We start from the raw sequence: 16,384 nt of genomic DNA, 5'->3' as shown, positions 1-16,384 counted from the left end.
AGGTAAAAAGGCAGGTTTCAATGTTTTCAGAAAAAAACATCAGAATGAAACTCTATTAAAGACAAATGACAGAGAATAACGGAAAAGGAAGGTTGACAGATCTGGTGTGGTGCCCCAGCGGTCCAGCAAACCAAAGGATAGGTGAAAGTGAATGTAAAGTTAGATGTGAACCTGGCCTAACTGATGTTTTATAATGAATATCTAATTGATCTAATTGTTTTGTAAAGGATCAATCAAAAAAAATAATTTTTCAGTTAGTTTAGTGTTCTATAGTAGCACCGATGCAACCACAGTTCACGCGATAATATGAAAAACAACGTATTAATTGTTGTTTTAAATTATGTCCAACTTAGATCTATATGCATACTAACTACATTTTTACTCTTTAAAAAAAATGTTAACATTTTTGTTTGTGAAAATGTAGTAGTTAGTATGACAGAACTTGCTAAACTTAACAATACAAATTTTTGACAACAAAAATCTAAAACCATTTGTAACAATAAAAAGCCTTTCAAAAGACGTCCTTAGTTTGAATGTGAGCTAATGCCCTCTCATACTTGTCAAGCCAAAAAAGGTAACAACTCCAATAGCAAAGAGTCCATGAACATGGTAGATAGTATGGCTATCTATTGTTTCTATTTCATGTTTGTGTAAGACGGCAGCCTAATATAAAGGGGACTCATTCAGCTTATACCACGACTACGACAGTACTATTACCAATAGGTAATGCTTGGGTGTCGGAGAAATAACGTGTACAAACGTTTGGCCAGACAGACACACAGACAGACAGAGCTGATATAAGCTGTGTTAAAAGGACATGTACTAAGAAAGCTCTCTTTCAGGTTGTATTGAAGCGCCATGCACTTGGTTTCCCCGCAGTCTTACACCAACAAGGAAAGAAAGATCGATGTGAACAAACCAACTAACAACCGATTAGAGATGACACTAGAACGTGGGACTCGGGAGAGACACTACAGGAGTAACAGCGTTCAATGTAGCAAACAGCATGATCTTTTCACAACACCACGGTCTGGGGTTCCCAGACGTTTTGGTAAAAGTTCACGCACCAATGGACCTCATTCACCAATCGTAAACAAACAACATTGAGCCACGGGATATCTATCTCTTCTATACAAATTATGACCTAATTTTTAATACACAATGACTATCACGTGACAGTTTTTTTTTCGTAATTTTATCAATATTATCACGTGACCGTTTGGATTTGGTATCATTTAAATGATTCTTTTCTAAACACCCACCGGAGTGCAACTTAGAAGAACAAAAAAAAAATTACATAACATACATTACAAATGTGAAAGGGAGGGGGGGCGGTAAGGTATGTCTGCAAAGTGACCAGCGAAACAAGTCTATAACAGATCTACACCAAAATAGTACTTCTACAATGCAGTAGTAGTAGTTGAGCAAAAGTATTGATGTAGCTACAGACACCAAACAAAATCTACCTGGTTGGCAATGCTGGATTTACTAGTAGCAACATAGTTAGAGTTTAGGGCTCCCACAAATATAATGTTCAAGGAAAAGAAAAGGAGTAAATTGCTTCATGTTGATTGTAAGGGGGGCTCTCAAATAGTTTAGAACCTTATTGATTGTAAAGGGGGATTTCAAATAGCTTTGAACCTTATCAAGTCTAAGTCCGGTCCTGATTGTTTCATTAAAGCGTGAAATCCTTCTGTCTACAAGCCAAGCTCAAATGTCTACAGCCTTTCATTATCAGTGCAGTACTAGTAGAGCTTCACAGCTCAACACAAACTAACGTAATGAACAGTTGTCTCTGGACTGCTCACATCTACTTGCTGTTGCCATTGTGTCTCCACGCGTGACTACTCATCTTTCATCAGCCCTCACTTCCTGTTCAAACAACGCACGTTCCTTTTTTGAAATAAACTCAATGAAATTCCCATTTCTTCAGAAATAACATCTCACTTAAGTCATAGTACGCGTATTAAATCAGCATAGATACACAACACACATTTCATACCAAAGAAGTAAAGTATAAAATTACTTTTTAAAAAAAAAGCTTCTCCAAAGGAAAGTACTGTATATCTCAAGAATGCAGGGCTTGACTCCCTTTTTCGATATCAAACAAATTTAATTACCACTAATTGATTAACTAATTGCTTAACCTTTTAAATTGATTCATGGACTATGAATGTTTTATCGAAATTTCAAAGTGATCCGAGAATTGGAAGTGGGAGAAAAAAACTCGCAGAAGATTTGTACCAGACAGACTGACGGAGGGAGTTCATACACATTTGTACCAGACAGACTGACGGAGGGAGTTCATACACATTTGTACCAGACAGACTGACGGAGGGAGTTCATACACATTTGTACCAGACAGACTGACGGAGGGAGTTCATACACATTTGTACCAGACAGACTGACGGAGGGAGTTCATACACATTTGTACCAGACAGACTGACGGAGGGAGTTCATACACATTTGTACCAGACAGACTGACGGAGGGAGTTCATACACATTTGTACCAGACAGACTGACGGAGGGAGTTCATACACATTTGTACCAGACAGACTGACGGAGGGAGTTCATACACATTTGTACCAGACAGACTGACGGAGGGAGTTCATACACATTTGTACCAGACAGACTGACGGAGGGAGTTCATACACATTTGTACCAGACAGACTGACGGAGGGAGTTCATACACATTTGTACCAGACAGACTGACGGAGGGAGTTCATGCACATTTGTACCAGACAGACTGACGGAGGGAGTTCATACACATTTGTACCAGACAGACTGACGGAGGGAGTTCATACACATTTGTACCAGACAGACTGACGGAGGGAGTTCATGCACATTTGTACCAGACAGACTGACGGAGGGAGTTCATGCACATTTGTACCAGACAGACTGACGGAGGGAGTTCATACACATTTGTACCAGACAGACTGACGGAGGGAGTTCATGCACATTTGTACCAGACAGACTGACGGAGGGAGTTCATGCACATTTGTACCAGACAGACTGACGGAGGGAGTTCATACACATTTGTACCAGACAGACTGACGGAGGGAGTTCATACACATTTGTACCAGACAGACTGACGGAGGGAGTTCATGCACATTTGTACCAGACAGACTGACGGAGGGAGTTCATACACATTTGTACCAGACAGACTGACGGAGGGAGTTCATACACATTTGTACCAGACAGACTGACGGAGGGAGTTCATGCACATTTGTACCAGACAGACTGACGGAGGGAGTTCATGCACATTTGTACCAGACAGACTGACGGAGGGAGTTCATACACATTTGTACCAGACAGACTGACGGAGGGAGTTCATACACATTTGTACCAGACAGACTGACGGAGGGAGTTCATGCACATTTGTACCAGACAGACTGACGGAGGGAGTTCATACACATTTGTACCAGACAGACTGACGGAGGGAGTTCATACACATTTGTACCAGACAGACTGACGGAGGGAGTTCATACACATTTGTACCAGACAGACTGACGGAGGGAGTTCATACACATTTGTACCAGACAGACTGACGGAGGGAGTTCATACACATTTGTACCAGACAGACTGACGGAGGGAGTTCATACACATTTGTACCAGACAGACTGACGGAGGGAGTTCATACACATTTGTACCAGACAGACTGACGGAGGGAGTTCATACACATTTGTACCAGACAGACTGATGGAGGGAGTTCATACACATTTGTACCAGACAGACTGACGGAGGGAGTTCATACACATTTGTACCAGACAGACTGATGGAGGGAGTTCATACACATTTGTACCAGACAGACTGACGGAGGGAGTTCATACACATTTGTACCAGACAGACTGACGGAGGGAGTTCATACACATTTGTACCAGACAGACTGATGGAGGGAGTTCATACACATTTGTACCAGACAGACTGACGGAGGGAGTTCATACACATTTGTACCAGACAGACTGACGGAGGGAGTTCATACACATTTGTACCAGACAGACTGACGGAGGGAGTTCATACACATTTGTACCAGACAGACTGACGGAGGGAGTTCATACACATTTGTACCAGACAAATAAAAAAGCATTTAGATAATCATTACACTGTGCCCAAAGTAGGTCAGAGTAGAAACATCATGAGAAGAGACTAAGCGACTTGCTTACTATCCGGTGCATTTGGTCGAAAGTGCGTCAAATGTGACACCCGAAATGCTTCTTCCAATCTCTCAACTACTGCTCATCTTGACCTTTACTGATAACATCGAGGAAAATTGCGTTGTTATTGACAACACGCGAGAATCACGTTTTGCGACTGAGAACTTACACGAATCACTTATCTTTGTTATTGGCAAATGTTGTCAAAAGACATTTGCAATTGTCTAATAGGGATAAAAGGTCTCCATTAGCCATGACATTAACATTTGAAATTCTGATAACATTGCGGTGCATTGTATTTGCATAAGTGCACTATCGTTCATTCACATCGTATAAATTGCAGTTCTATGAAACAAAACGGATATTGCCTCCTACGTTTATGCAAGTGTTGATCCAATCGTTAATGTTAAATAGGGATTAAAACAGGACAGAGAGATTAACAACTGGGTCCCACGTTTAAATGGTATTATGAAAATAACAAGCCTTATACGAGTTTGTCCTAGCATATGGCATAAGAAATCTATGTAGGACGCCCTCTACAAAGCTTTTTCTTACTCTTCCAAATACCTCTATTCCTAAAATAAAATTCATCGAATATCAAATTACTTTTTGAAGCCATACGAAGGGGAAGAGGTCCTCAATCACAGGTCTCATTAACCTGGCTTTCAGCGCCCCTAATCCTCAGTAAACATATTAGACACAATGCATAGTGTCAGTAGTGTGACTAACGACGGTTTATCCCCATGGCATTCATGTTTAGGGGCTTCAATCAAAAATAATTATTTAGGACCCATTGATGTTTTAGTTTTAATTTTTTTTTAAAAAGGTTTACCCATTCTGGTATCTATCCGCAATCTCAGGTAAGCTTGAGCCTCCATTTTTACTATCAAGAGACAACAAGAAAAACCTAGGGTGTGAACTTTTACACGGCGTTCAGACCAAAAGTTAAAGGCGCCACCCTCGATAGCGCAAAGTTGAAGGTAAGAGCCTCATGGCCTAGCGATAGCAGGAACAAACTCCTGGCATCTCACTGCGTACAGACTGCAGGTCGCCGTCTCCTTACAGGTAGACACAGCTTGGTTACACGCTTCTAGTCCAGGACAGCGCGAGAAAGAGAACTAGTATCTTTGCCATTTCAAAACGTAGTGTGTTTCAAATAACACTATGACAATAAACCATAATACCGAGTGCAATATAATTGTACTAAACAGCTTTACTAAACTGAAGTCAGGCCTACTATTTTTTTTATTCATACTTATCAATCTTCTATAGATATAGTTCACATGTTTTGAGAATCAGTAGATCAACCTAGTAATAATACACTACAGAAGACTAAAGAAGAACAAGATTTCCTGTAACAGAGGGACAAGTTCCCCTTTAGTTAAATGTATGTGATGTTCGCCTGGATTAGGATTACTCATTTACTCTTCCACAAAAGCTTATTTATACAATATAGGTCACCAAGTCTGTGCTTCAATGTAGCCTACGCTTTGCCCTAAACCTTGACTAATAGCAAGAATAATTATGTTAATCATTTAATTACATGAAAAGGGGGGAGGGAGAGAGAGAATAGTCGTAGAAGAATGAGAGAGAGAGAGAGAGTGAGAGAGAGAGAGAGACGCAAAACAAAAAATCTGGTTAAGTCGCAGGTGGGAGGACACTCGGTATTGGTTGTGATGAAATACCCTACATCAAGGAGAGATAGAGACAAAATACTCTAAGTTTTCTTTACACCTTTCTTTTTAAAGATATTCTTTTATCTATTAGGCCTATAAATATCCACACTTTGAGGAGTGCATCACACACACCAGGCCTAACTATAGAGCTCTATTCTCTCGTACTCAACATATGCCATACACCATCATGTGCCCTACGACGATGTGACCTATCTCCTCAATAGCGTCAATATTTACATCATAACGATTGCTACCACCCAGACTGCCTCTATAGTTTCATGGTCAACATTTGCCAAAGAGTATGAACCAAAAAACAAAATCAATTCTAGGCCACATCGGCTACTTATTGAGAAACGCTCCGCACTGTGAGGATGACTAATTAGGTTTTTACAATTCCAACTAATTAGATCTTCACCGTACCACTAAAAGCAGCCCACTGATATGCTCCCGTAGAATACAACATGCAATTAGTTGTGCAGGAAAAGATTTGCATTCTGAATCTATTTAGAATTCTGCTAAACACGAACACAATCTAACAAGGAGTTATATGTAGCAGATCTTGTTCTGGCATTCAAGATTTCCAGCCTTATTTATACAAATATAGACTTGGAGTTAATCATAATATGAATTGTGGTAGCTTAGTGTTAAAGCGATTGGCTTCCGAACCGAAGTGTCCCGGGTTCGAATCTCGGTGAAGACTGGGATTTTGAGCTGCTGGATTTTTAAGATGCCATTGTGTCCGCCCAACTCTAATGGGTACCTGACTTTAGTTGAGGAAAGTAAAGGCTTTGTCTTTGTGCTGGCCACATGACACCCTCGTTAACGGAAGGCCATGCAAACAGATGACCTTTACATCATCTTTCTTATGGATCGCAAGCTCTGAAAGGGGAACTTTACCTTTGCTAGCGCTGTTAGACATACTGTACGCTCAAGGTGCTTTCAAAAATACGAGATAAAACTAAGCCAAATTAAGTAAGCTTCAAACAGATCAAGTCTTTGCTGTTTTCTTGAATGAAATGAAGCGAGATTTGCCTGAGCTGTATGGGGAGTGAGTTCCAAACCTTTGGTCCGGAGTCCTGAAAAGACCCGCAAACCTAAGTTCGGAGGGGAAACAACGCATCATTAGTCCAATGATATCCGTGAGGGATATATGATGTTTAGAAAAGTAATCCTTTCCACAACGAATTACCCAACGAGCGACATCTTTGGCACAAGCGCATTAGTTGATGACGTAATAAAGACGCTGAATGACTAGAAAAGATGGGATTTAAACAAAAGGTGTACGCTAAAATGTTGATCTAAAAAAGAAACAATAAGAAAACCGCAATATTGCATTTTCAACTATCGGAGGCCTTGCCTGTCTGTAAGTAATTCTACTTTTACAAGTGTGAAATCTCTGCAACCTGACATGTTACGTAATGTGGATGGGAATATAGTGGAATTCTAAGCTGTACAGCTTTGACTGTATATAAATGAAGCGATGCATTTAAACCCAGAGACTACAATGGTATAAGTGTCCTCACCGTGTTAGAGTCTGTCATAATATATTAGATAATTATTTCAATGAAGCAATAACAAGAAGATTCACGCATTGATGTTTACGTTTATAGTCATTCAGGATCTTTAGATTGTGGACTATTCCAAACACACAAAAGTTATTTAATACTGTTGTTAAAAGTTGGTATACCAATAAAAGTGATATATAAAAGAATAATGTTAAGAGACAGAAGCCATTTTACACAAAGAAACTAAGTGTCATCAGTCATTTTAAACCTAACAATCTTCATAAAGATTAAATCTACAGTCTTTAAACAATCTTCAAGCAGTTTAAACATAATAATTTTCATACATACATTCCTGACATTCTTCATACAGTTTAACCTGACATTCTTCATACAGTTTAACCAGACATTCCTCATACAGTTTAACCTGACATTCCTCATTCAGTTTAACCTGACATTCTTCATACAATGTAACCTGACATTCTTCATACAATTTAACCTAAAATTCTTTATACTGCTTAAACCTGACAATCTCCATACAGTTTAACCAGACAATCTCCATACAGTTTAACCTGACAATCTACATACAGTTAACCTGACAATCTACATACAGTTTAACCTGACAATCCTATAGAATCTTACCTGGCACTTCCACTCCCTCTTCCATCTCGTATTCATCCACAAGGAAACTTCTTGTCGACTCTGAAATATGAACTTTTCCTGGCTCCCCAGTAGATTCCATGGTGTTGGCGAGTGTTACATCGTTGGACCAAACATCAAACTTAAAACGAACAGTTCCTACAATCCCACAGAGCACTGTGCCAGTGTGCACACCCACTCTCATGTTCACCTTTCACAAAACAAAAATGTCATTGGTTAATGAATTTCAACAAATAACTTTCATCATCATCAATATTTGTAAATACATTTCTGACCATATGGCAATGTACAGCAAATGTCTATTGAGTTCAAACTGTCTTTAACATAGAGTATCAATCAAAAGTAATACAAAAAATGTCACATTTTATACAAATAAGCAAAAGTTTTACATCTTATTCATAATAACTATAAAAAATGGTTTGCATGCATTGATCGCATTTTCCTCAGGTTAAACTACACAATGAAAAAATGTCATAGTAATATATATATTTTGCTTTTTGCATTTCAAATATATACATCTGTAAAGGCAACAAATATTTATGACAGTATCTTTTAATCTATGTATAATTGCTTGACTTTTATTCTTTTCCAAAAGATACCATTAAACGCTTTCTAAATGTTTACTTTAATAATCAGAATGATGTTTACTCCACTGTTGTAATTTGCTTTTTCTAATCTCTGAATGTTTACCTAAAAATCTAAGCTGAAAATCTATATATGTATGTACTTAAAATAGTCATCTGTTTGGCAAACAGCAATGCATATAAACTAAGCTTTTAAAAACACAATAAATGTTAACTACAAGAGCTCTACTGACCTTGAATAAAAAAAAAATTTTCTAAGATGAATTCTATGCACAAGTAGAGCATATTAGTTAAAAGATCTGAAGTATTTATCAAATCTTACAAACAAAGCTAATACTTGAAAGATTAACAGGAATTTCTGTAGCCCATAATTATAAGGGTGTTATATTGCCAGATTTAACTTTACCGCCATGTCAGTGAGACAAAGGTGAATTCAAGAATGTCCGTAAATTTAAATAAAATAATCTCAAATGTTCAGTGAAATTAAAATCTAGAACTTCAGCTGAACATAAAAAAGATCTGTGAGTAACAGAGCTCCATGTATTATAATTAGATAAATAAATTTACATTTCAAAACTTACACAAATGGCTTTGATTTGTATGACTTAAAAACAATATTGGAGGCATGGTGTTTGAGATGTAAAGCTTTTGGCTTCTGAACAAGGGTTCGAATCCTGGGATTTTTAATTTCGGGATCTTTATGGTAATTCTGAGTCCACCAAGCTACAATGGATACCTGATATTAGTTGGGGAAAAGTAAAGACGTTTCGCCATTGTGCTGGCCACATAACTCCCTCGTTAACCACAGGCCACAGAAACAGATGACCTTTACATCATCTCTGTACTATACACTGCATGGTCTAAAAGGGGAACTTTTGTACTTTTTACTTACAAACAATATTTATAAAATGTGGCAATATTGTTGAATAACACAACATAAGATGAGGTATAGTATAAAAGTATCTAGAGATGTAGAATTTAGTTTTATTAGCATAATATATACTTTCAACATATTTGTTGTGCTTTATTTGTATAAATAATAAGTAGCCAGGACTCAAACTCATAACCATTGTGATGACAGTCCAAAGTGCATACACCACAAGACAGGCAGGCATAGCAACAGTTTTGTCACAAAAACATTTACAGCTACTGTGTTTATTTTTTTTAACTGCTGCATTTGACAGCATATTTTTTATATAATGTAAAAACAATAGTTTTTGGATGGCTGTCTAGTTGTGTGCTATGCACTCTGAGCTGTCATCCCCATTGGTCCATTTCAGACCCTGCCTCGTGCCACCCTGCACTGTTTCAAATGGTTTGGGTTAGGGCATAATTTAGGAACATCTGAAACATGTAAAATAAACAAACACTATTTGATTTATAACATTTGAAAATCGTAATGAGCTAAAATATTTGTTGTTGTTTTTAAAGTCAACCAGACTCTATCTTTGGTTCAGGCCCTGGAATCAGTAATTAATACAACTTTATAATGGTTAGATTTGTCAAAGAGCAAGCCAAGAACTTCTTTAGCTAAGCAAATTTAAGTCTAAGTTAAATGTAAAGTATTTGTTTTGCCTTTGGCAAACAATATAGATCTGTCAAAATATAAAATAATCTCACCTCTTCTTTATGATCTTCATCAAATGCTCTGATGGCGATGACCATACTGAGGCCCATTTCTACACAGCATTTCGCATGATCCTCGCAAGGGTTTGGGCATCCGGAGACACAATAGTAACAATCTCCTAGTGTACTGATCTTTTCACATCCTGAGGCGTTACACAGTTTGTCAAATCTGCCAAACAAATCATTTAACAGACCGACAAGCCTCTCAGCACTTTTATTTGAGCTCATCTTTGTGAAGCCGACGATATCCGCAAACAAAATGCTCACATTTTTCATCTCATCCATTTGAAATTTTCTGAAAATGATTTCACCCTTGACGTGTTTGGTTTTTCTTTGCTTCTTTTTCTCACTCTCATCTTTCTCTTCATCCTCTTTCGAAGGGTGGGCCGCCATGACAGAGCGTGCTACAACTGGGGGCATGAGTGAGTGGATCATTTTTTCTTTAATTTCTCGCTCTATCATCAGATCTCTCTGGGCACTAACAGACTGACCAATTTTTGAAAAACTACTACGTGCCCTCGTATTTGACATAATGTATATGAATGTTCCGATCAGATGTACAATGAGATGAAGCAAAAGTTTTGAGATAATAAAGTAAGCCTTACACATTTCTGGGTATCTAAGAGCGATAATGATTTCATATGATATGGACAGAAAGCATCCAAGTCCAGCAGCGGCAAATAAATTGATGGGAAAAAATGAATATAATAAAATCAATATCTCCACAACCCCACAGAAGGTACCTACTGGCGATATATCCGGAGATTCAAACACATATGGAAGCTGCACTGTTATTACTAATATGACTGCTAAAATGTAGGCTATTGATTTAGAGTAAACTGCGTAATGTCTTGTACAGGTGATAAATAAAAGTGTTAGCATGATAGCCAGCAGGGCACTTGAGCCGCCCACAAAATATAGCCAGTTTTCTTTTTTAAATTTTATTTGCTTGAGTCCGAAAAATACTAACCAACAAAAGGAAGCAATAGTCACATAGTAAACAATATGTCTAAATAACCTTTTCGCTTGTGGGAAATAACACTTTTGCAGATAATTCTCAAGAATTTCACTATCAAATTTAGGATTCAGTAAACTTCCATTTGAGCGTTCAAAAGGTTTGGGTAAGAAATGATCATGTTTGTGTTTCTTATTTTTTGAAGTGGCACTAGGGGTACGAATGGTCACTTTACAATGGTCATTGTCTAATGTGTCTCCTGAGAAAGAAACCCTTGGTTCTTTGGTAAAATTAGCATCACTATTTTCAGTGTTGTTAGTTCTGCAACTCGCCATAGTTTGAAATGGAAATTAAAGCCTTATCTAGACCTAGACCTGGATTGGATCTACATCTAGATTCTAGTAGTAGTATGGCACCTTGGTAGATCTTGACTAGTAAGTCTAGTTCTATATGTATTATATCAAGACTAGTTAGATCTAGGTGTGGAAACTAGGCTCTATATCTAAGACTATCTAGATCATCCACTGAACTAGACAAGTAGTGTAGAGTGCTTAGACTTAGTAAAGTTAAAAGTAGAATAGTCTATTTCCGTTTCACTGTTTTGTTGTTGTTATACACACGAAGAGATAGAAAGTTGCCGGTGTAACTATCAAATCGATTAGATCTACAAAAGAATATGCACTCGTGAAACACAATTGAATTTCAGAACTCATTAATGAAATAATTTTGTCACTGAAATATTTAGACTAGATCTAGATTTATATATATTTCCATCGTCAGCCTCTGCCATCACAATCACAGTATACACACAATCGCTGGCAACACTACACAACACACACGGTGATTGCTCAAAGTCACCGCCTTGCGCTGCTACGGTGTTCACACAGAAGGGGGGAGAAATTTTAAAACGTGCGAGGTGGCTTTCCTATGAACACCAGAGTTGCTGCTGTCGTTTAAAAATACCCGTTTTTTTTTTTTTGTGTTTGTTTGTTTTTCTTACAAATTAATCGTGTTTATAACTAGATCTACTTGTTTTTGTTGTATTTTTTGTAAGTAGATATAGTCTGCTACAACAATTATTTATAGATTGAAAATAACAGGGAGCAGAGTTATATTTTTATTACCTCTTAAAACATATAATTGATCTACCCTCCCCCCCTACTTTTGAACTATTAGGCGAATTAGGCCTATACGTTGTATTAATTCACATATACCTATTGATTGTCGAGATTTTTGCAAAGATCCAAATCATTATTTATTGAAAACACAATAGTTTTGTTTTTTGTGTTATGAATTCTGAGTTATAACATATAAAATAATAATAATGGCAATGTCTTCGATTCCGAAGATCAAGGATTAGTACAATGTTTCACATGACTACGCAAACCCAGTTGCGGCCTACATATTTTTCCGCATCTAGTGCAGACAAATACTTTGTTTGCCGGTGGTCTATTAAATTTTAAATTTTTCTTCAACTGTCTCTTTCAGAAGCAATCTGCTGCCATCTATTTTCCTCTATGCCAAATGAAGGCGAAATGGCGCCTGAGTTAATCTTTATAGCGTTAAAGCCAATAAATACCGCCTTTGGCACGCGGTAGTCTCTTATGTTGGATAAGTGTCCGACCTAGCTCTCAAATGGTAATTAGTGATTCTTAACTGTCGACACCGGCCTCCAGCAGAAGTTTGTTATTTGTAAGGTAGGCCTAGTCTTGCTAGCCTATGCCAATTATGGAGCGAAGGCACCTTTGATGGAAGCGTTCGAGGAGCCTTAACTGTCCTCGATAGAGCACCCAGGTTTCAGAGTCAAACAAACGAGTTGTGAGAACCACTGCTGTATAAACATTGCTTTTTGTAGCTAGGTAAAGAGATCTATTACGCCATACTCTCAGTTTAAGGCGACAAAAGCGCTGTTGGCCTTTGCGAGACGATTGTTTATTTCTCTGGACAGTGACGCATCATTGGACACTGTGCTTCCCGGGTAGGTAAAGTGGTCAACAACAGGGCCGGTCCTAAAGATTGCGGAGCCCTATGCGAAACGGATTGCGCGGGGCCTAGTTTGGGTAGGGATAATGATAAAAACTGAAAATTAAGATTTTTTATTTGAGAATAAATTCGTCCTTGCATTTCATTCGTACTTTACTAAGTGCAAAATCACGAACAAATTAACTTTACGAGCCATCTACAATAGAAGGTAGATTTCCAACATAAAGCCGATAAACATTCAGATCTGCCTTTTAGATTTACTATCGACTAGCAAAATATCGCTTTTAATTTTTTTAAAGAGATTGAGATAGATTTAGATCTATATTTAAATCACATTGACTATAACAATACATTAAGAATTGGAACATACAGTTTTGATTAAAATTCGCCTTATTATTTTTTATTAAATAAAAGATGACAATGACTTTTTTTTTTAAATCGCGAGTAGGATTGGTATTTTCCATATTGAATGTCACCCCAAGATTACAATTTTGTCTACTGCACAGAACATGTTTTGAGTTTTCGGTATATAAGATAAAGAAACATCTTCTAGAAATGTCATTCTAAAAAGTTTAACTTGAACGAAGATTTTTTAATGGACCTCATTCACCAATCGTAAACAAACAACATTTAGCTACGTGGTGCTCTATCTCTTCTATATAATTTACGATCTCATGTTTAATTCATGATGGTTGTCACGTGACAGTTTTTTTCCATTGTTTTATCAATAAGATCACGTGACTAAATGTTGTTTGTTTACGATTGGTGAATGAGGTCCATTGGCCAATATCAAAACATTCAAAAGACACAAATTCAGGTCAGTATTTATTCAGTGCTATGAACATCAGTGTTGAAAGTATTGGGATAGCATAAAACAAAATGGTGAGTATAACCACTGAATCCGTGCTTTGGCTGAGAAAAACTGATTTGTTGATAAAATTAAAAAAAAAAAAAACACAAAAAAAACAACTCCCAGCCATATACTCTGACCTCTACGCGGAAAAGTTTGTGCAAAGCTGCATTGAATATCAAGCATGTTATTGACCTAATTATCTCAGTCAGCTAGGGGACTTAACCACTGGCAGTTTCGAGAAGAACTTAAAAGATTTAGAAACGAAACAATTCAATGTTCGGTACCACAATAGTAAAATATCCGCCCGCTAAGCATGTGCAAGGTAAGTAAAGTAACCCTTTCAGACCTTGTGATCTATGGTGCAGATGAGGTAAAGGTCATTCATCTGTTTCTGTAGCCCACGGCTAACTAGATTATCATGTTAACGAGGGCCAGCACAATGACCAACCGCCTTTACTTTTCCCCATCTAATGTCAGGTATCCATTAGAGCTGGGTGGACTCAAAGCCCCCCCCCCCCCTTTCCACCCCAAAGATCCCGAAAGTAAAAATATCTGTCTTCACCAGGATTCGAACGTCCGGTTCAGAAGCCAAGCGCTTTAACACTCAGCCACCGGGCCTCCCAGCGTGTCCAAAGTACTATTTCTAATGAAGAGTGGACGTTAGGCTTCATCTATTTTTGTGTCTTTCTGGTTATTATTTGGACCCACATACATCTAACAAAAAGTATTTCCTTGTTTGAAAGTAATTAAATTCCGAGGCCCTTCAGAACAGAGGAATAAAAAGTAAAATACAAATACAACAAACAAGACGTATTAAATACCCAAAAAAGACACAAAGATAGAGGAACATTTTTTATTCCATAGTCTAGGACAAACTTATACAAGTGCTCCTTCTTCCCTCGTTCTTTTAGGGCATGGAATGGATTATTATTATTTATTTTAATAGGAAATTAACTAGGAAAACCAACGACTTAGCAGAGTTTAAGTCACTGATTTACAGTGGCGTCACTAGTGGGGTGCGGTCCGCACTGGGTGACACCCGTTAGGGGGGTGACACCCAAGTAAAAAAAAATGCACTTTGTGAATAACTGAAAATTAAGAAAAAATAAACGACAGTGGCTAACTATTGGAACATGTTATTCACAATTAATAAATAGATCTATTTACTTTTTGTTTTTCATTTCGACTAAACATATTTTAATTTTTGAATTCTATCAAAAGGTTTAAAATGTTATATCATACTTAATATCACAAGGAAAACGTGAAACGTTACTTTCAGCTGTATACCAGCTGCATGTATGTATATGAACCCTGCTTCGATTTAAAAAAATGTTTTAATCAAATCTATTGAATTTGCAGCTAGCACTGTAATATCAGGATGCCAACCAATAGTCCTTGTTTAACAAATAACGACATTCTTCAGGCATAACATACTATTGAAATCTCACTTGTAATTAATGTAAATTTTGTAGAATTGCATAGTAAATAAGTGGCCAATGAAATTTCTGTTGGTGATATTATTATATTATTTCATTTTCTGTAAAACAAAAAACAAAAAAAAAAAAGCTCTAACCAAGATGAAGGAAATGTTACAATGTTCAGTCGAATGATATACTTGAATCTGTTAGGGGATTCTTCTTCTTGGCTAGTGAAAAGAATAGTTCTGATGCTTTCTAATGGGAATGAGTTACTCACTTAATAGCAAAAAAAAACTGTATTCTTTTGTTTTCGTTTATTTTCAACTAATTCTATAGAAATAAAATAGAAATTTGTAACTTAATTTAATGTGTGGTTGAAATAAAGTCCGAAATAGGAATATTAAAAGACCTATGAAGAATTCATCTGGATTGAAAAATTGGAAAATAAGAGCATCCGGGTACAAATACAATTGACAAGGAAGTCGTTGCTATGATTGGTGTAAAGAAGAAAAACTATGGAAGGAGATAGTGCACGGTCTGTTTCTATAAAAGCAGAATATTTGGCATTTGTGACCATATTAACAACGAGTCTTTATTGAATATAGAATTTACTCCATGAGATGATGGAAATGTTACATTCATAAAACCCAACGCAGAAAGTACATCTGTAATGTTAAAAAGTTTATTAATGTTTTAGCAAAGGGTTAGGTCGTAAAAGATATTAAAGTCAGAATGACTGTAAGCACCTTTGTGTATTTTGTTTGACAACACACTTGACATAGCACACGCTGATCAGATTCAGAAGTTATACGATTGTAAGGGAGACAAAAAAGCTGATGAGATCAAGTTAACATCTTAAAATGTCTACAAAAAAAGTTGAGCTTGAATTTATACGTGGACCTTAAAGATATGCAATTGCAGCTTCAATATCTGGAACCTTAGAGGGGCACAGAAAATGTATTAAGAACCAACA

The 16,384-nt window shown here is 37.1% G+C and overlaps 1 protein-coding gene across 5 annotated transcripts in view; it reads right to left on the bottom strand.

Moving 5' to 3' along the window:
* The window catches only part of LOC106058937 (adenylate cyclase type 9-like), a 109,443-nt gene extending 97,418 nt beyond the window's left edge, over positions 1-12,025 (bottom strand). For 2 of the 5 annotated variants that reach the window (XM_056037248.1, XM_056037247.1), the window contains exons 1-2: positions 10,197-12,024; positions 7,975-8,182 (exon numbers count right to left, since the gene is read on the bottom strand). In XM_056037248.1, the coding sequence (XP_055893223.1) occupies positions 7,975-8,182; positions 10,197-11,492 (1,504 nt within the window). In that variant the 5' untranslated portion in view covers positions 11,493-12,024. Of the gene's footprint in view, positions 1-7,974; positions 8,183-10,196 lie in introns of all 5 variants that reach the window. The other 3 variants (XM_056037249.1, XM_056037250.1, XM_056037246.1) reach the window with 2 other exon arrangements.
* Positions 12,026-16,384: the final 4,359 nt, after the last annotated feature.

The sequence above is a fragment of the Biomphalaria glabrata genome, chromosome 8, assembly GCF_947242115.1.
Source record: "Biomphalaria glabrata chromosome 8, xgBioGlab47.1, whole genome shotgun sequence".
NCBI lineage: Eukaryota > Metazoa > Mollusca > Gastropoda > Planorbidae > Biomphalaria > Biomphalaria glabrata.
This window is presented reverse-complemented; position numbering and strand designations above follow the sequence as displayed.